We start from the raw sequence: 21,491 nt of genomic DNA, 5'->3' as shown, positions 1-21,491 counted from the left end.
CTCTGCCCACAAGCCTGTTTAACTGACATGAATTTAAAACACTGCAAAGTGAAACATGCAGTAACAATCATGACTCGGGTGAGTCAAAACACATCCCACTTACACTCACAAGACCACAGCATATGCAGGGACTCCGAATTACGCTAGTAAGTCACTAATTAACATTGACTTAAAATACCCCTATCCATTTCAACAGGCCAGTATGTTTCAAAAATACTGAAACTGACTCCTTGAAGTTAGATGTGTTCTACAGCAATTACCAGTACATTAGAATAAGGTGGTGCCACACAGAAATAGCTCCTGAAGAACCAAAGGGAAGCCCAGACCAAAGTTAATTCTTCAACCATATACTCTCACATCCGGCCATCCTCGTTTTAACCTGATGGCCTGACCAGCTCCCCACACTTCCCTGCTTGCCCTAAAAAAGAAAATTCCACTTTCGATAAATTTCTGCACACAAGACAGACAGTCACTTCTTGAGAACAGAAAGAGAAACAGGAACCACTTGTTGACTATGTCCTTGGCTTTTTTTTTTAAAGGAGAAATGTTACAGCTTCCCATGCCCTAAAAAAGAAAATTCCACTTTCGATAAATTTCTGCACACAAGACAGACAGTCACTTCTTGAGAACAGAAAGAGAAACAGGAACCACTTGTTGACTATGTCCTTGGCTTTTTTTTTTAAAGGAGAAATGTTACAGCTTCCCAGTGAACTACAGCACAACAGGTTCTTAAATCGGTTTAAAGTGTTTAGCATCCACGAAACTACTAGAAATACATCAAATTTCAGCCTCAAAGTATGTTCAGGAAAAAAAAAACACAACACAGCAAAATCTTAAATACAAGATAAGTAAAACAAGCAGTTTCCAACTCAAAATGAAAATTACTATCTACTTTTTCTCATTACACTTGCTGCCTGTGTGTCAGTAAGTCAAAGAAAAACTCCATCCACAGCTCTGGATTAATTTAATGAATAAAACCACCACTTGGCTCCTTAGAAAAAAAAGGACCCTTTCCATTTTGAAAACAAGATTCAATATATCTGAAGACACACTGGATTAATTTAATGAATAAAAACACCACTTGGCTGCTTAGAAAAAAAAAGGACCCTTTCCATTTTGAAAACAAGATTCAATATATATTTGAAGACACTGGGTAGGGACCTACCTGTTCCAGTATTACAATAAAACGGGAAGCTGGAGGCAGGGCATATGTTATAGCGATATATGTTGGTCCAAATCCCAGCCCAGCTGTTTGGAAGAGCATGAACAACACCCCATAGAAGAGAGAGCGGATTCCACGATGGGAGGAACTGCTGTAGCCTTGGGCCCACCAGACAAAAAGGTTGTATGGGACAGTAACTGTGGCACAGAACATGCACAGCCAAGTACAGAAGACAACTGGGAACTTTCCAAAAACAAAGACCAAGAGATCAAATCCTAGGACCAGCCTAGAAGGACAAGGAAAGAGACAATATTCAGTGTCCATTATTTCATTAGAAATACTTCTATTCCACTAAGTGGCTACAAGATGCAAAACATATGCAAAGATCATAAATTGTTTGACAGTCTGGATAGAAGTTACTGTGGCAATTTTCAGCTCAGAAACAGAGGGTTGTCTGTGGCAGATTTAAGTGACCACCCACAAGCACATCAGAAAATAAGAGGTGAAGGACTCATGCCATCAGTGCTGTCAGGCACAGCTTACCTTCAAATCCCACAGGGCTTAAGCACATCTTTAAGATCAGCATGTGCTTTAAGAGCAGGCTCAAGCTCATCCCTGCTAAGAACAAGCACGTGACTAAGGGATGCACTGCTGGACCAGGGTCCAAAAGAGCTTTTGGGGAACACTCCCAAAACATCATCACTATTACATTAAGAATCAGTTCTTCCCAGGAGTTTAAAACACCTGAAGAGGCCTTTTCCCCACCTCTAGAGGCATGAGATTCTTTAACATCTAGCAGTCAAACCTAATTTAATTCTGCTTTGTGAAAACTGTAAGCATTCCACATGGATTCAGTTTACAAATCACCCCAAGGGCTTAGGGTCATTAGATGGTCAGTCCAAACATGTCCACGTGGTGCATACCACGTACTTTATTTCATTAATCAAGCTTAAAACATAGGGACATAAACAAAAGGATGTTCAACCTTACTGGCTATCAAAATCACTGGGGCTTACTCCTATACTTAAGCAGCTCGTCTAAACCAAGGTCAGAGCAGAAGGTAGTACAGAGTACACTAACACATCTTATTTGTTCTCCTGCTGAGGCTCAATTGTAAACTGGATCCAAATTATCAGATCTAGCTGAGAACATAACAATGACTTTTTTCTTTTTTTTTTTTTTTAAAGAAATCAGAGAATACAGCCCTATTAGTTAATTTTGGAGGTAAATACCTATTCTCCCCCAATGCCCATACACTGTTAAGTTAGGATAAACTAAACAATATTCAATAGTGCACGAGCCTGTTCTTATATCTAGACAAGAGGGATAATGATTCTAATCAAGATACAGCTCTAGTTTTGTAAACTAAAGATCAGATAATCAGCAAGATAAACATGTAATCCTACTTGTGTACATGGGATACAGCTTGCCAAAAAGATACTATTTAAAGCAACAAGCAAGTGTGAGGAAAACAGCCTTTCACAATCTTACTCACAACTACATAATCTTAACAGAGGCCATGCCAAGATCCTTGAGATTTTTTCCCCAGGAAAAACAAAAAGTTCTATTTTTATTTAAGCACAAGTACAGTGTTCCAGAACTGTCATTTTTAAACAGAGAAAGGATTGCTGAAGTATTTAAGTTTTTCTAAACACAATCCTCCTCCAAGCAGCTGAAAGCTACTGTTTCATTAAGATACTCAACTAAACACATTCAGTGGTGATCCCTCCCTTTTGCCAGCCTTGTGATGAACTAAACACGTTAGGCCCAAATGTGTCAGCCATAATTCTCATGGAATACACCAATCTGTAGGATTTCCCCAACATCTAGCTACCTGATTTGAAATGGCCATGTCCCCTCAACAGGAGTTCCAGCATGTATTTTAAGTATGTCAAGTTGACATACTTCCCACAACAACCCAAGGAAGGATTCCCTCCTTCTTTCTGCATTATTCTGCAGTTTGATGTACCCCTGGTGCTTTGGAAGAAAGGATTTCCCAGCCCTCCTCCCTGTCTTTCCAAAGCATTCTTACCTTCCTTCATCAATGAAGTCTACTAAAAGCGTGCTCAGGATGAAGACAATGAGAAGAGCGATGAACATGTGGTAGATCGTCCTGATGTGGCTCACTTCAAACAGTTCACTGCAGGAGAGATTCAAATGCTATCAGGCCATTGGCACAGCACATCACACCTCCAGCACGTTAGTTTTCACAGTGCTTCACAGTAAGATAAGATGACATCACTAACATCCCAATTCAATGGGCTGAAGGTAACACACAATTTGAGTGCCAGGCCACACAGACACTTACTCACTTTATCCACAAAGGGCAATTAGCCATTATCTTAGCTGTACTGAGAGGACTGTAATAAAGCTGGACATGAGCTTTGGTTTGTGCAGTTGCAGCCCAGAAGGCCAATCGCATCCTGGGCTGCATCAAAAGATGCGTTGCCAGCAGGTCCAGAGAGGTGATTCTGCCACTTTGCTCTGGTGAGACCTCACCTGGAGTATTGTGTGCAGGTCTGGAGCCCTCAATATAAGAAGGACATGGACCTGATGGAGCGGGTCCAGAGGAGGGCCACAAGGATGGTCAGGGGGATGGAGCACCTCTGCTACGAGGACAGGCTGAGGGAGCTGGGGTTGTTCAGCCTGAAGAAGAGGAGGCTCCGGGGAGACCTAATAGCGGCCTTCCAGTACCTGAAGGGAGCCTACAGGAAGGCTGGGGAGAACCTGTTTAGAAAGGCCTGCAGTGACAGGACGAGGGGCAATGGCTTCAAGCTGGAGGGGAACAGATTTAGACTGGAGATGAGGAGAGGGTTCTTCACTGTGAGGGTGGTGGAGCACTGGAACAGGTTGCCCAGGGAGGTGGTTGAGGCCCCATCCCTGGAGATATTCAAGGAGAGGCTCGACGAGGCCCTGGGCAACCTGGTCTAGTTGGGGGTGTCCCTGCTGACTGCGGGGAGGTCGGACTAGATGACCTTTGGAGGTCCCTTCCGGCCTGGGCAATTCTATGATTCTATGAAGGTTTACATTTGGGAAGCCTGCAAGCTGCAGGAGAGATGTTTTAGAAAGAAACAGAGGAGCTTAAATCCACAAGGGTTTCAACATAAGACCATGGGTATGTTTTAGAAAGAAACAGAGGAGCTTAAATGGATTAATCCACAAAGGTTTGAACACAAGACCATGGGGGGTGGTGGTGGTGAGAGTACTTCAAAGCAAAGGCCATTCAGTTTGCTATCAAGGGTATTTTCAGTAAATTTAATGGAAAATGTGTTCTTAAGTTACTCACTCCAAGAGGGACCTCCTGGCAGTAAAAATCTTCCCATGTTCTGGAGGGGCCCTCAGGGTCCTGCAAACAAAGAGGAGAACATATAAGACAAGAAAGGAAATAAGGCTTCCAGGAAACATAACCTTGTTATAGGAACACCTTAAAACTGACTTACTTGGCTTTGTGCAGCTCCTTCTCTGAGCAGGAAGCTGGGAAGAGAGAGGCTGGAGATGAGGAATCCAGGAGTGCTGATTTTGCCACCAAACTGTTCACAAACTCCGTGAAGTGACTGTCTACTTCCTTCATGAAAGCTGGCTTCAATTGCTGACAGAAAAAAACAGAGCAGAAAGTTGTTTAACTCTCTGGATACATTTTCATAAAATATTTATATTACTTTTTATCCCAGAGTAGGGCAGACCAAGGCATCAAGAAAACATTCTCGTACCATCTGCCAACAGCTGGAGCCAACTTGGACAAGATCAGGAGCTTATCCCAGCCCATTCATAAACCTCAGGCCAGAGGACTTTGAATAATGTTTATCTTCTCTATCAGATGCACCACAGAGGAGCAAAGTAAACATACTGATCTTTATATATATCTGCAGTGACAGGTATTTCACATATTTTATGGTGCCATGAAGGTTGAGCTAAGCTTAATAAGCCCCAGAAAATACTTCTCAATGTTAACCAGTTGCATCCTTAGTATATGAAGCAAGTACAAGAAGATTCACTTTTTAGTCTATCTAGTGTTATCGAGGGAAAAATGGACCTTTTCATGCTTGTGGCTCAGCAGTCACCACTGATGTTCTCATGCATTAAAGCAGAAGCAATCTCAATGACATGAGTGCAGGAAGAAGGACCAAGTTTACCCTTCCACTGCTACCACTGTTTGGATGAAAACTTTCATGTACCAGTGAAATTATAGGATGCACAGAAAATTTTGACTAAAACAACAAGACAGGGTAAAATTACTAAGCATTTAGACTGAGCAGCAAGAGGGACAAAAGCTGCAAGACTGAAGTTCAAGAATTCAGGGGATCAAATGTACCAGTTGAATTGCCTACACTCCCTTTTCTTCAGACAGCATTATACAGGCTGTCTTCTCTAGTACAGCCAGTGGTGACAAAGTTGCACTGTTTTTAGTGTATTCCTATTTTTCTTCTCTCATTTTATTAGACAAAGGCCACTTCTGGAGCTTCTGGTTTACTAGAGACCTTGACTTCTAAGGGTGCATGAAAAACCATCGATGAGCATCCCCCTTCTCTACCATCTTTTTGGAAAAATGCACTGATGCAGTACAAGAAAAAGGAGATAATCAGTTGTGGATAAAGCACAGGCCACCCTGGTCAAAGCCTGCTTGGTCCACCTGATGAAGAGTTTCTTTTCTGGAACAGAAAACATTACTTAACCCTCCCAATCATAAGCTACCCAGACAAGGACTATGATTCATCTTCAATAGGCAGATTGTAAAATGCTAAGATGGTTTTGTATTCCTTGTCCTGCATGAGGACTAGCATGTGTAATTCATTCCTGTATTTTCCTGTCTGCAATTTAGTTGAATCTGCTATTTAGGTTCATAACATAAGCTTTCAAAGACCTGATCTCCCACACCCTAGGCAGAGGTTTTAAAACCAGATGCATTTAGAATCACTTTGAACACTTTATTATTCAGTTTATTTCTCTGCAGAAAGTGCTACACTGAGCACTGGACAGGTCTTTGCTGTGGTGCAAGTTCTCTTCCTCTTTATATGCAGAGAAGATGCTGAGATTTGCACAGTGGCGTAAGCGTTATTCTTATGACTAGAAAAAAAAGTAGGCAAAATAAATTTCCTCAAGGAAAGAAAAAGGCAACATGCGTCCACTGTATTTCAGTGAGAACTTTGGGAACCGAAGGCCTAAAGATCCTAAGATCTCTGGCACTTCAGAAGACTTCTGAAAACTTCATTCCTTAACATCCAGTCCACCAGACACCAAATGGTTTTGCCAATACTTGAGCCTAGTGATGAAGCATGGCTGAAAGCCAACATCCAGGTTCCTAAATCAGTAGCTTTTTTAGAATGCTCTGCTAGATAGCCATCACCTTCAGCACAGGAGACTGGCAAGTTTCAAGAAATTATTTCAAATCTAATTGCATGCTGTATTTTGCTTTTTTATGCAAATGTCTATCAGCAACATTTGTCTGACCATCCTTATGCCCAGGATTTTTCAAGTTTGCCTCCAGATTCAAGGCCCAAGTCTTCCTACATGGTAACTACATATTATTCCATCTAGTCTTCCTACTGATCAGCTGCTTAAGAAACACATATGTTTCCCTGACCACCTTCAGAATTCCCAGCTACTACCTACTTTCTAATCTTGAAAGTTGAAAAGTAACAAGACCAAGAAATCCATTTTCAAGGAGGGAAAGATGGATCCTAGAAGCTGTGCACAAAAACAATGCTTCCTCAAAAAAGCATTTGTGACACTTGAGCTTATTTGTCAGTAGGCGTTTATGTTTCAGTGCCTATTATGCTACAGAAAGCTGGAGCAGCATTGTTTTTGCTAAAAAGGAACAGGCACAAGGTCAAGGTGCATCAGAACTCTACATTCCTCTTGTTTCAGTGGTCAGATCCAGAGGGATCTCTTGGAAACAGAGGCTGCAGTAGGGGAAGGAGCAGATTAATATTTAACTTAATAAAAACATTTTTCCTCTATTTGGCAAGCTGCCAGCCCAGAATAAACAAGCTTCACCAATGCTTAATGAAAAAGCAACTCTTAAGAGCTGGCTGCTCTGGGGTATCGCTTTTCTGGGAGGCATAGAAGACTGTCGCTTGCAGAGGTGTGGATTTGTTCCTTTAAAAACAGGAAAAACAAAAAGTTAATTGAGTACTTTGGAACTACAACCTGCAACAGAAGACACCAGTGCTCTCTGGCACAGCCTGTTTTTACAGCATATGTGCACATACCACTACCAAAAAAAAGTCAAATTTCTGCTCCTCTTGGAGAGGTCAAATTTCCATGCCAAACAAAGCACTACTCATTCCTACCAAAACTTGTCATTTTGTTTAAAGTCTCTCCCCTTCTTATGCTGAAAAGAGATTGGGCTGAAAAGTTTAACAGAAATTATTTCTTTAAACTACCTCTTCCCCTTCACAGTTAGCACTCTGCTGAGTTTGCCTCCTAATAGAACCCTCCAGGGCTGGCATCAACTTATGCATGTGTTTGGATCTGAAGAGCAGGGTGGGAGTTCTTGTTAGACTAAATAAAATACGATATATCCAAAGCATAGACCTTACAGTAATTGTAATTCTGTGCAACAAAACTCCACAACACATTGTGCTATATTATCAACTATTACTACTGCCATTCGAGGGGCGATCTACTTGAGGAATTGCCAGGGTAACTACGAGTGCTCAAATAAGCCAAGTGCATTCCACCCAATCACTAAAGAAATAAAACATAAGAAAATGCACCTCCCCACCAGTCTTTGGTAAGACAGGGCACGGATACACAGATGGCCTTCTTGTAGCTTCCCCTAGAGATTACTTAACTAAGAGTTTGCTGAAGTACACTTGAAGTCCCAGACAAGGAACTGGGCAGGTGACTCGGCTGTCACCATTAAGTTTCAAACAAAAGAAGCAAGCCATTACAAAAAAGAGAAAGTGGGGCAAGTATGAAAAGAATGCTGGCCAAGAATGGGTGAGAAGTTGAAGAAAGTTGAGGGAAGTAACCCTGTAGCTTACTTATAAAGAGAAAGTTGCGAAACTTCCCCAAGATTTTTACTCATTCTAACAGATTTAGTAACTTCAGTCATTGAAACATGACATCCAGTCCTGACCAAATGACAGCACACACCATTCTCAACTCAGAACAAAGGACTAAATTTTCAGACTGGACTGTAGATGCATGAAGTAACACCTAGCATCTATAAATCCGGGGGAGTTGTCAGTGACCAGCACTTTTCAGAAGTCAAACACCTGTCTAAACCTCAGACACCTATCATCTAAAAAGCAAATTGCAATCCAAGCTTTTTGTTCAGTGGTTTTCACAAAAGGGCCAGGCACTCCAGGAATTCTCAGAAATTTTGCAGTAGATGGAGGTTTTTACTTAGCCTTATAGCTATTATTGTAGCTTTGAGGAACCTTAAACAAATTTTCGAGCTGCTTAACCCAGGGTTTAAAACCTTAACTCCCCCTGTTTTGGGAGAAACTTCAGTAATAAGAGTGCCACTGCTGGTTTCTTCAATTCCCTTTGCAGATAAGAAATCACTTTTTCTATGAACTAGCGTGTAACCCAGGATTTAAAACCTTAACTCCCCCTGTTTTGGGAGAAACTTCAGTAATAAGAGTGCCACTGCTGGTTTCTTCAATTCCCTTTGCAGATAAGAAATCACTTTTTCTATGAGCTAGCGTGTCTCAAAGCTGGTGGTGAGAAAAAAAAAAAGAAAAAAAGAAAAAAGAAACAAGAGATATTCCTGAAGAAAGAAATCCAAGTTCAAGTTTCCCCCTTGCAACCAACTAGTGCTCCCTGGAAGTTGCAAAGCTGCATGTGCTTAACAGTCAAAGCTTTCTTGTGTGAGCATCTGTTGCCAACGTAGTAATTTGCAGTGGCTGTTTTGTCTGCTGAGAAAAGACACAAGCCTTGCTTTAACATGTCCTCAGTAAGAATTGTTCAGAGAAGACATGAAATAAAATTCAGAGCTCCATATCCATTTAACAGTCAGTTTTAGGAGTATCAGCACAAAAAACAGTACACCCTCTCCAGCAGACATTTAAATACGCTTTAGTTATATCTGTTATAAATTACACACCGCCTATAAGAGGTGAAAAAAAGACTTTAAAAGAGGAAAACATCTCAAAGGTGCGAGATATTTTTCTCAGTCTTATAAGTATCCACTCCCTAATATTCACATAAGGGTGGCACAATTAGATTACTTCATCTTTACCATGGAATTCTCTGCAATAACATGAAGCAAGAGTGCAGGACAATTTTCCCTGCAGAACAGGCATGCTACAAAACAATGGTTTACAAGGAGGGTGCAGCTCATTGTTAGCTAACTTCATTCAATTTGGGCATAAATCACCTTAACATAAGCTAAGACAATGGCAGCTCACACACAGATGTAGCCGATGGTAGAAACACACAGTGCTGTTTCTTTGAGGCTATTGCTCACTGACAAAAAGAGTGTGACCAAGGGCCAGGAATGTCACACAGCCAGGACAACAGAAGCTCTGGGATACAGGTTATATGCTACTCTTTATTCAACATATAGCAGGACACAGCATTTTAAAGACTAAATACGCAAGGACACTAGCTGATAATTAATGGTGAGAGAAGTTCCATTTTTATTTACAGGCCTCAAAGTTCATTCTTATCTTTGGACTTCACCCTATTGGGGTCAAATAAGACAGAAGTGCATTTGATAATACTACCTCTCCCGTGCAAAGTCAGAAGAGAGGGCGGGCTGTACAGAAGTCACAGCATTCAAGCTGTGGCTAAAGAGGGATATTTGTGTTCCAGGACAAGTGACTCTCCAGAAGACATTCAGGGTCAGTTATCCCCCTCCTCCCCAGCCCCGAGCGTTAGAGTATATTTACCTCAGCTTCTGCTATTAGCTGCATTTTCCTTGTTATCACATGGTCAACATCGACCCGCCCTAAGGAAGGAAAGCAAATATTTAACAGTTGCATTTTCAGTCATTCAAGCTGCACATCGGAAAACACAGAAAGCACAACATATGATAGCTCAGTCAGTGATTTTTTTGTTAGCCCTTGTGACTCCTAACAAGGTCCCAGTAAATCCAAAATTGAACTGCAGGAAATTCATAAGCTATGACCAAGTATTTTAAACAGCCACTTCGAATCACAGCACTATAAAGCAGTCAATAGCTGATAACATGCTGGATTTTCGAAAGCTTTATTTTCCATCAGCAACTCTGCAAATCTTCCCAAGGTCCCTAAACGTATTCAGCCTTGAAGCAGTGATTAGAACAACCCTTAGAAGGTCATATCCATGCGTGCTGATCTTTTATCAAAGCTTTATCTTAGGCACAGTGAACTAGACATAAGATTAGCTTGTCTGGAGGCCTCTACACTGCCAATAGACAAGGCAGTCAAGTCACAACTCTGTAAAATAACGTAACCAGCTCTCAAGACAGGTTAAGTGGCAAACTGGAAGGTTATTCTATATTCAAACCTGGCTACTCCCACTCCTTTCATCCCCAAGGAGAAGTGTTAGGCATCAGTCTCACTGTATGCCTCAATATGTTTCATTGCTTAAGCAAACAGTCAGGTCTAACCATGCCATGAATATCATCTGACTTTTATCGTTACTAATACTATTGGCTCATATGTAAAGCTCAAATATCACCTTTTTTTTGCATAAAGAACTTTACACATCTGAGATGCCTCTATTACATCAAGCGGAACATAAACAAATCAAACATTTAAGACTAGTTGAGCTTTAAGACAAAGTTTGTCTGCAACGGTTGTAGAGTGCTGGCAAGACAGCTGGTGTTTCACTTCTCCATTAAGAACTACAACACAGAAGATAAAAGTTACTTAAAACAGATAGTCAGGCATACGAAGAGAAAGCAAGATTAAAGCAGCAATATCCAGCCCACTAAAATACTAGCCAGTGTGAAAAGACAGCAACAAACCTTGCCTTGTGTGTGTACTTTGGCAATTATAGCCACAACAGTACTTTACACAGTAATGTGTAAAATGCCTGCGTAACAGACATTACAACTTGCCTGTTCAGTATCTAAAACAACATTACCACTTTTATTAAAAAGGGGGGTACTTAATTGATCTCTAGTAATGTTTCCAGTGAAGCCTGAGCTAACAGATTTGCAGGAGAGGTGTCAATATTGTGCTGCTGTGTAATAAGAAGGAAGATTCATAGCAATCTGCCCCCTGTACGTGCACAGCCTATGCACACAAAACACACTGGGTGTTGTTTTAATAGAAGCAAGTGCTTCTCTGATGCATGCTAGTCTGAGGGTGCAATCAGTTTTAAGAAGTTTGAGATTACTCCAACTGCAATACTGGAAAAGAGTTAAATAAAATAAGAGACTGTCTTCAACACAGCTATGCTCAGTTGTTAGCATTAGTTCTGCACACACACACACCCCCAAAACAAGCAGCAAGATCCAGTTTTGTCTATAAGAACTGCTACACAAGCAGTTAAGAACAGACCAGCAACAACAGCCTATTACTTAGCAGCCTTGTAATGCAACAAACAAGGAAACTGTTTAATATCATGAATTTTTGGCTGCATGCAAGAACCCATTTTTACAAAAACAGAATTCCTGGTTGCTACGCATCTCACCTCCAAGACAAAAAAAAATTACCACAGCATTGAAGTTCATCATGCTGTTACACTTGCTGAACAGCTGCAGTTTGGAAAACAATTCCAGAGTAAGATACCACTAGAGAGTTCCTGTTCCCACTCAGCTTGTGCACTTTGCTGGTCTCAAATGGATCCCCCCACTCCTCCAATAAGTTTAAAAAAAAAAATCAAGTTGTTCCACAAGTAGAACCATATCCCTTTCACATCATCTCAATGTCTCTACTGTCTCACTGGCCACACCACAATCGTATTTGTAGTCCCCTCCCTCCATTGCTACTATGCTAAGAACCACCTTGTGCTTACCAGCTAGAAAGCAGTTGAGACACAACTTACCTTTTTCTGCAAAAAGGTTAAGAATTTGTGTCTCTTATCCAGCTGCACGCTTCAAGATTCTATCTAAAGTTTTCTTGAAGACATCCAATACAGCCAAAGAGGACAGGACATGAGACCTAGGGGATTGCACTATTTCCTTAGTAAGCTAAGCTAAAAATAAATAACCACTGCTTTGACCATGTTTTTCCTGTCAGATCTTGCATTCAAAGCTTCAGTTATTATAACTATCCAGGAGTGGCTCACTTTGGAAATAAAACACCCTTTTTGACTTTCAGGGCCTTGCAGATATCAAAAATACAGCTTTAATGGTCGTACAGGGAATCAGGCCAGTCTCTGGCCTGCTGATGTTGTAATTGCTAAAAGGTATGAACCAGCATTATTCACCCACACACCTGTGTGTCTGCACAGAGTACACTAGAAACACAGCATCTTTTAAAAGGCTTTAAAAAAAAATAATCAAGCTCTCCATTTCTTTAGTATATGCATCTCATAAAGCAAAGTAAAACCACCTGTAAGCTTGCTGCTTCTTTTCCAGAACAAAAAGCCTCCTGTAGAAGAAAACCCACTCCCAAACCATTCTGCTGTGTTACATGGCCCCATAAACTCAAGGTGCGTCACGAGGTAGATACCAGAGAACACAAACTCATCATCTTCTTGAATCACTCATCTTCTGTTGTGCAAGCTGCTACTTATGTTCTGTGAGGTCATTTGAGAAGAGAATCATCACATGATTTTGAGTCTAAAAGTAATTGTGCACTGCTGAGAAGTCCAAATCTTCATTCTCCTTTGACACTGAAAATGAAGACTGGTTCACTCTGTATCATTTGGGGATTGCAACATCATTTAAAAAGAAAAAAAAAAAGGGACTCAAGGTTGCACAATACAAGCAAGCACATCTCCGCATTTAAAACAAGATGGGATATGCCTTAAGAAAACAGAAAATTTATTTGAAGTCAGAAATAAGGAAATCTTCTTTGAAGACTAGTATGAAATAGTAGCAAATTGCACAGGAGACTGAAGCAGTGCTTACTTTGAAAGAGCTTTGGTCTCAGGGAGAACTTCTAACTTAATGGGAGTTGCATTCCCTTCCCTTCAGCAAAGACCTCGATAAGATCTTTAGGTGATCACTTGGCTTTGGCTTGTGGAAACCGATCCTAGTTTGATGTGACACCTCTGCACAGCCCAAAACCCAAGCAAGTTCAAAAGTCAGAAAAAAAAAAAAAAGAACAATTTAAAATGCAAGCTTTGTTTCCCTAGGAAATCAGGCTAATAAAAGATCATCTGAAGATTAAGAAAGCTTCTTATTGTTGAAAACTTGAGCAACTTAAGTTTCACAGAAGATTTACAAACTACCTTTCCGAAAGAATCTCACTGTCCCTTTTTCAATCTACTCTTGTCCATGTTACAGATAAGGGACATTTCAGATGACTAGAGAAGCGTCCCATTCATATCATCTGTTAGTTTGATCCAACAAAACCAGCTTCTATGTAAGAAAAGAGCCAGCACTCTACTATGCAATCTCTCAAAAAATGAACTGTGTTAAAAAGCAATCATTTTATTTAACTGCTACAGTCTGCAATTACCACCAAGGGCACAAGTGGGAATAAGTCATTTGAGGAAAGCTGAGACTTGCATGCTGTGTTACCTTTTCAGCCACAGAAGCTGCCTGCAGCCCAGTGCTCTGAGCCATTGCCACTCAAACTGTTCTTGCACTATGGCCCTAAGTTTATTATTAAGCAGTTAGAACAACCCAGGGAAACTACTGCTACCTAAATCCCTGCACAGCATTCAAGACAAAAATGCCTCTTCACAGAAAAGCTAAGAAAAGCAAGAACACAAACTTCAGCTTATTGCCACATATAATTCAAAAAAAAGACTCTTGTCAGAACAACCAAGCACAGAACCATTCACCCCTAATGATGTCAGGATCTGTTTAGCTTCGGATCTTCATGAAAGGTCACAGACACAAACTGTTCTAAATACTACCCTTCTCTAAAAGGGTTTAAAAATATTATCTTCATTATTTCTTGATCAGACAGTTTACCATGAAAGAGGTTAAAACAACATAGGCAGAAGGATTTCATTACTGTCACCTGGATCCAAAGGCTCCCTCTTTGAAAACACCAAAGATGTTATCTGAAGGAAAACAATGTTAAAGCCAACCTACTACAAAGCTACTGTAAAGAGAAGTCTTCCATATGTGGTACAACACAAGACACATTAATAATTTGGTGCTAATAAGCCTTATTCTGACTTACGGTAATTTTTTGGCTACTCAGCAGATAAAGGCAAGTTATGACTAGATCGCTCCCAGAGCTCAGCTGATCCACTTAAAGAATACATAGTCCATAGGTCACTGCACTGCAGTTGGGAGAAGAATTTGGTTAAAAAGTCATTTCTGCAGAGACATGGGACCCAAAAAGCCTCTTCACTAGCAAAAGGAAACACCAGCATTCTCTGTGTCACGCCAGCAGGTCCACCGGCTCTTCACAAGAAACTGCTCAGCCTTCATCAAACCCACAGGCTGCAAAACATGAGAGCACCTAGAATTACCAGAATCCACCTAGTCTCAGACAGGACAAGTGTTTGATCCATCTCCCTGAAACACATCCAAGAAACTCAATTCAAGCAGCTTAATCCCAAATTCATTAATCCGTAAGAAACAGCCTGTTGATACAATGAACACTTACTGCTGTGAGTCAGACAGCAAACCCTAGAGCTTCCCAAATTACTCCCAGTTTTAGAGCTCCCTCCTCCTACGTCTATCAGTAGACAACCACAAGTCATGCAGCTTCATGAACTTTTGCACCGAGAATGATCAATAGTAACCTCTTCATTGGAAGATAACAACTCCTTTCTAAGACCAGCATTACCAAACAGGCTTACTCACAGCAAACAAAGATATGCCACATTGCTTGTTTGCAGATTAGTCTCCAGAGACACTTCTAATCCTTTTCTGATTTCCGAGGAAACAAGGGCAGACTCCACAACCATCCCTTTACTGTTGTGAATGGTCTGATCTCAGCATTTTAGAGACACTCAGTTACTCACTTAGGAGCCATGTCCTCTCTAACCCTTTAAGATGTGCCCATCCAGTTTGTATTACACTCATTCCAGGTAGATTTTCCTGCAACTGGTACTGCCTGATATCAATAACCCATTAAGCAGAACACTTTTATATTTATTTATATATCTCCAGCTGAAACTATATAAAACTAATCTTATTAAGGAAGCCTGGCTTTTGACAGGGGATTATTGCTGCCTAGATCACCTGTTGACTCTGTGCCAGGATCAAATTAGTTGTTTAATTATGACACTGGAGCCAATTCAAGGAGAAGTGATAGATGAGACTGAAGTTCAGCTACTCTGCCAAAGTGAAATTACAGGCTGAATGATTACAAGATACAGTGGGACAGAAAAATTCTTCCAGCAATCTCAAAGCTATGAATACTTCCACACTGCTATAAATTTGGGGGTACATGAGTACAAACTACTCAAGTCTTACAACACAGCAAACAATGAGACAGTTTTCAGCAGAATTGATGAGGCAAAGAAAAAGTGACCTATACAAACGGAAGTGTCAGAGCTAATGTAGCTCTAAAGCCAAGATATGGCTTAAAATTATTCCTCCAAGCAATTTCAGATCCGCCAGTGCATTTGAGTTTTAATAAAGAAAGGATTAATGGCCTAGAAGTTTCTGTAGAAAGTTCACACACTTCTGGAAACAAGTCAATTGGCCCTTGACACATTAACTCTTAAGTTAAAAAGCAGATTGTTAATCAGGGAGGATCAAGGGTGGGAAATCACATTAGCAATTTAGTTTTTCTACAGAAATGATTGCTACAAAGACACTACCATATTTACTTCCATACCAGACACTGTCTTGACCTGGCTAGAATCCCTTGACTGCAATAAACATGCATCTTGTCTAAAATTCAATGCAACACCCAGTGTTAAGATGTTGAAGTATAAATAAAGCGGATGTTGCCAGACAGAGCGGCCCCTCGCTGCCTTTGTAGGCATCAGGACTAATGCCTTAGAAACAGCTATTCAAAAGTGAATGGCTGGGACAAAAAGTGAGAAAAGAAGTCTCACAAAAGGCTACTCCTTTTGAAAAATTCTTCCATCTCAGCTGTGCTTTCACAGGAAGCCCTACCTACTAGACTAAACTACATGAAGAGGCCACTGTCGGGAACACTTGAACTCTTTAACTTCGTAAAGCTTCAACCTTTATGCCACGGAGATACCTATCTAACCCCACTGTATAGAGGATTTCCTGACCAAAGTGATGATAACGTCCTCAGGTATCAGAGACTGACTCATGTCTCCTGTGTCTTGGTATTCCAGAGAAGCTGTGGATGCCCCATCCATGGAGGTGTTCAAGGCCAGGTTGGATGGGGCTTTGAGCAACCTGGTCTAGTGGGAGGTGTCCCCATCACAGGCAGGGACCTTGGAACTAGATTATCTTTAAGGTCCCTTCAATCTAAATCATTCTACTCATGGAATGAGTAGGGATCATTCCATGATTCCTGTTGTGCCCATCACTGTGCTGAGGAAAAAGTCCACAGAAACCAGTAACTCCAAGTATCTTTGTGACAATTCTGCTGAACTGGCAGCAACCCTGGAAGGTAAGAGACACCAAATCTTAACTAACCAGGATTCCTCCCTGCTGCCTTTCCCTGTGGTTTGTACTCTAATAAAACACATTGCATTGTTTTAAGTCAACCCACCAGGCACGTGTACACGCATGAAAGCTCAGTACACTTCCATGAGATCTGCCCCAGAATGTTTACTTGCTACACACCCACAGCATCTCACCTGCAGTGACATTATGCCACATCTCAGAGGTATTAAAATGAAAGGCTTTTAAAGACAGGCACACCTACCTATCAAGTGCTAATTATCACAGCTATATTTATTCTTTACCCACAAGCTTACAAGAACTCAAATTCATGCATAACAGTTAAGGTGTTTCTATAGATAAAAAGGTAGAAGTCTGCTTCTAAATCTACTCTAACATTTTTCCAGTAGCCATCAACTCCTTGCAACTTTCTATAAACAGCATTAATGGAACAGTCCCATTTAATTTGATTAAAACGATGGTAATCACCAACAGCTTAAAATCCCAATTCTCCAGGCAGTCTGTGGGATGGCTTTCTCTCCAATATATTTTTTGCAAGAAGAAATCTGACTTATCCTAAATTTAAATTAGCTCCAACTCCCATTTCAGTTGAAATAAGTACTATGAAACAGTGCCAATGTATTCAGAAGGATACCAGTAAGAATTATCCCCTTGAGTTGCTGGCACCAGGGTTTTGGAACTTAGGCTCACATGGCACATTGTGATAAACTAGCTTAGCTTTTTTTGCTTATTCCGTCTCCCAAAGAGAAAGGAAACAGGCTGCAATTTCATCCCTAACCTCCTTATCACCAGGCTGGAATGTGGTAAAGCACAACCTAGGAATTAGAGACAGTCACAGTGTCCACAGAGTCCACAGGCAAAACCACTCAAACTGCCACACAACTGTCACTGCAAATCAAGGGAGCAGTGACCCTTCCACAAAGCCAACTGTAAGCCACACTACTTTTAAGGTGACCACAATATAAATGAATACAAACCCAACTGCTTATTGTTCTATTACACCTTTTAAGGCAGCCAAGGTTGAGACTAGACAGAAGGGAGCTGTTTTGACATTAGCAGAGCCCCACAGGAGCAGACAATCATTCTTAGCAGTATCCTGCCTCTGTCTGTCTGTCAGGATGGACACACCAGCTTAGCCTGGTACAACAAATCACATTTTGTTCAGTCTTGAGGAAGCCACATACCTAAAGCTTGTAAAGCAAGAAAGATGAAGCCCCCAGAAAAACCATTTAAAGCAATTACCCAAAACTGTTGTCAAGATGTATTTACACCATTTAAAGCATTAAAGCACCTCCTCCTCAAACACATTTCTCCTGTGAGAATCACTTGCTTTACTCTAGATCCCTGTAAGCACCACAGCCCCTAAGGGAAAATTTGGCAGGACAGCACTCCAAACAACCCAAACCTGCTGAAAAATTGCAGTTGGTACACAGAGACTTCCACCTTGGGAGCCTTTTTATGAGGAGAAAGGCTGAAATGAGAGAGCAAAGAGGCAAGGACCATAAGCTAGGAAGGACACCTTAGAGGAGATCACATGCCAGAGATGCAACTAATGCCGAGTGAAAAAAAATCTCACCGTTGCTCGAGTTTTGAAATGACCTCTCATTCTCAGTTCTCTTCTGTGTTTCTTCATTCTCAGGCTTCTTGTTGGTTGTAGTGGAGCCAGACTGGCGTTTTCTTACACAGTCTTCACCTGCCATTGTCACCTAGCTAGAGCAGAAAAGGACAGAGGATAATTAATGACAAAAACTCATTTACTTTTTATGTTGTTCAAGAACAAATTTATATAGCCTTATTTACACTGAAATTAGACTTTCTTCCCTCCATTATGAATTCAGAGGGAGGGTAGGGGAAATTAAGTACACACTTGTATTAGTCATTTACTGTGGATCACACTTCCTCTCCCTTACTGAAATCAGTAAAGGAACAAAGTACCCAAGCGAGTTCCCCCTGCCACTACAAAAACATCTCCCCACAGCTCCCTCCTTCCCCTACAGACCTTCTAAGTATTTAAAATTACTTAAGCCTTTGTGAAATCATTAAAAGGCCAAGAAACCCTTGAAAACGCTTTCTGATAGTCACTTGGACTTCCAAGAGATCTGGTAGGTTTTCTCTGCAGAATCACCCACATTGTTTTCCCTGAGCCAAGCCCCTTCCTGTCAAGTCTTTAAGTTCTTACTGAAAGAGCAGCTTCCTCAATAGATCCTTGTACTCTGCTCGGCCAGACAACAGCCACATTGCAAACCACGGGAAAACAGGAAGAGAGAATCAGGTTTGAACAACGAATCAGGTTTGAAAGCCAGATTCAATGACAAAGGTCACTGCTGGGGACAAGGCTGCTAGCAGGGAACACCTGAACCACCCCAGCTAGCCTGAAAACAGCAAACTCTCAGCTAATGCAAAGGGGGAAAGAATATTCTACTTTTATCTCGAAGCGACATTCCAACATACTCTCCACAAAATTCAGCTCAAGAAGCTCTCAGAGATGTAGCTACAACCAGGGACAATTTTCAGAACCGGACTTCCAGAAAACCACAGGCACGTATGCAAACACATTTTCAAACTAACAGTTCTCCTTTGTGATATCTTTTTTTCACCTTGGCACAAACTCTTAAATAGACATGTGTTTTGTTGCTAGCGAACAGAATACACGCACCAGCACAGACAAGCTGTTAGAGACAGGCAAGAAAAATGCATGTACTAGTACAAAAGCTAAGAAGGCAGAACATAATTATTTAAGGATGGATTTCCTCAGAATACCGAGGCTGGCACTTCTGCAAAAGGGAAATAACATTTATGATCAGACATTTTCAGGACTTGGGTTCCTCTGTTTGTCTCTCTAGTAGAGCAAACTCCCATTCTCCTTTTGGGCATCATATCACATAGAGGAGAAAAAAAAAACAGCCTTCTGCAACACTAGACAACAAATCACTAATTAAATCACCAACACCATTTCTTGCAGCATTGCCTCTCTTAGCTCTCTCAGTCTCAGGAGATCTCAGCCAGGTCTACAAGCTATAAAACAAAGACCATAAAAATGACAAACTTCCCAGATGGCTTTGTACAACATCTGATAGCTCATACTATGACATTTAAATAATGCAAAAAGCATTTACATGATGAACAGAAAGAACTAGGTGATAATATGGTAAATCTTCCTACAGTAACTATGCTCACTGGCACTGAAAGGTACCTGGCAGGACATACCCACTTCTACCAGCTCTGTACACAGCCACTGTGAAACCTTTTGAATACCCCTCTCACCTCTAAACATGAATCAGGCACTGTCATGAAGACATTACTCTTTCCACCTCCCAGCCTTCCCACGAGGTTTTCAGGCCACACGATGAGAGCAGAGGATCATTTTGCCTGTCTGGGGCTTACAACCTGGTGGAGACCCTGGACAGGTAACCATTTCAATCTTTCTGCTCTTACACAACAGAGGTGCCCCAAACTGTATCACAGGATAAGAATGGATCACTCTGATCACACAATAGGGCCTACAGAGCAAGAGAGAGGGAAAAATAAAGCTGCTGTTTGAATTCATGCACTAACAAGCTGCTCCCTGGGTCACTGGCAAACCTCTCCACTGCCTTCTGATCCAAGTTAAGCTGTTCTTGTGAGCCACATCTGTCCTTAAAGGTGCAGGTTTCCAGATCCAACAGGGCACTACAAGTTTAATTCTTGTCTCACTAGACTTCCTAACTTCTTCAAGAGGTGAAGAAGGGACTCCTTCCTCTTCAGTGCAGAGTGGTTAGAGTATCTGACTGAAATGAGTTAAAGAGTTGCAGGATAGGAGAAAAAAGAAACAACGTTAAAGCAATTAACTTAAGAGTTATTTAATTCCCATAGGCCAAGTGATCACAAGCCTTTTTTACACAAAACAGGAACTGTGCCAGGGGAAATCTACAAAACCAAACACTTTCCTAGTCTGGTTTCCATATAACTAGAGGTATAAGATTCTAGTGCCCAAGCAACTATCAGCACACCACTGCCTATATAGGCGGCATCATTCCTTCCCCCAAACCTCTGCTAGAGCCCCATCAGTCAGGACATGATGCCATTGTAAGTCCAAAATGTTCACTACCTCCTTCACTAAAGGAAATTGTTCCTCACATTCAGCAAATATTCACTCCTTTCACCCCACTCTGGGCACTTGCAGGACATCTAGAACCACAAGCGCGTCCCATTATCAGATTTCCCAGCAGAAACTCCCTGATTTTAATCGGCATGACTGCATTATGGTACTTGTAAAAGGCTTCGGGAAACCTTGAGTTTCTCCATCTTCCCTTTCGAAACGCTGGCAACTCCAAGCATGCCTTCTGGCAACTCCAAGCATGCCTTCGGAGAAAAGCAACACCCTGTAGGAAGTAACTAACATCTTTGCATTTCAAAAGGCTTGGTTACCGCAGCGAGGGCGCATCCCCTACCTCCAGTACCGCTTATGCTAAATAATAATAATAACCTTGTCCCCAAAACCTTTGTGATTGCCTCAGGGCCTTGGGCATAACGTTAGCCGGCAGACCCGAGGGTCCGAAGGGCTCTTCATCAGGCAGGTCCTGAGACAAAGTTAAGGTGGTTCCACAGCCCACCCGCAACGCGCCAAACACCCAGCAGGGAAAAAATAAAACAAACAAACACTAAAAAAAAAAATAGCCCGAAGCCTGGAGACAGCAGCGGCAGCTTTCCGAAGCACTGCCCAGGCTCCCAGCCCACCCCGCATCACAAACCCAGCCCCCTGCTCCACGAACTCCCCGAGAA

The 21,491-nt window shown here is 41.4% G+C and overlaps 1 protein-coding gene across 1 annotated transcript in view; it reads right to left on the bottom strand.

Annotated features, from left to right (window-relative positions):
* Positions 1–21,211, bottom strand: part of SOAT1 (sterol O-acyltransferase 1) — a 31,396-nt gene extending 10,185 nt beyond the window's left edge. The window contains exons 1-7 of the mRNA XM_014943534.1: positions 20,313–21,211; positions 18,307–18,440; positions 10,003–10,061; positions 4,603–4,751; positions 4,449–4,508; positions 3,195–3,302; positions 1,166–1,448 (exon numbers count right to left, since the gene is read on the bottom strand). Of these exons, the coding sequence (XP_014799020.1) occupies positions 1,166–1,448; positions 3,195–3,302; positions 4,449–4,508; positions 4,603–4,751; positions 10,003–10,061; positions 18,307–18,430 (783 nt within the window). The 5' untranslated portion in view covers positions 18,431–18,440; positions 20,313–21,211. The remainder of the gene's footprint in view (positions 1–1,165; positions 1,449–3,194; positions 3,303–4,448; positions 4,509–4,602; positions 4,752–10,002; positions 10,062–18,306; positions 18,441–20,312) is intronic.
* Positions 21,212–21,491: the final 280 nt, after the last annotated feature.

The sequence above is a fragment of the Calidris pugnax genome, unplaced genomic scaffold (assembly GCF_001431845.1).
Source record: "Calidris pugnax isolate Ruff unplaced genomic scaffold, ASM143184v1 scaffold63, whole genome shotgun sequence".
In the NCBI taxonomy this organism is placed as follows: Eukaryota; Metazoa; Chordata; class Aves; order Charadriiformes; family Scolopacidae; genus Calidris; species Calidris pugnax.
Note: the sequence above shows the minus strand (reverse complement) of the source record. Positions and strands in the feature narration are given on the sequence as shown.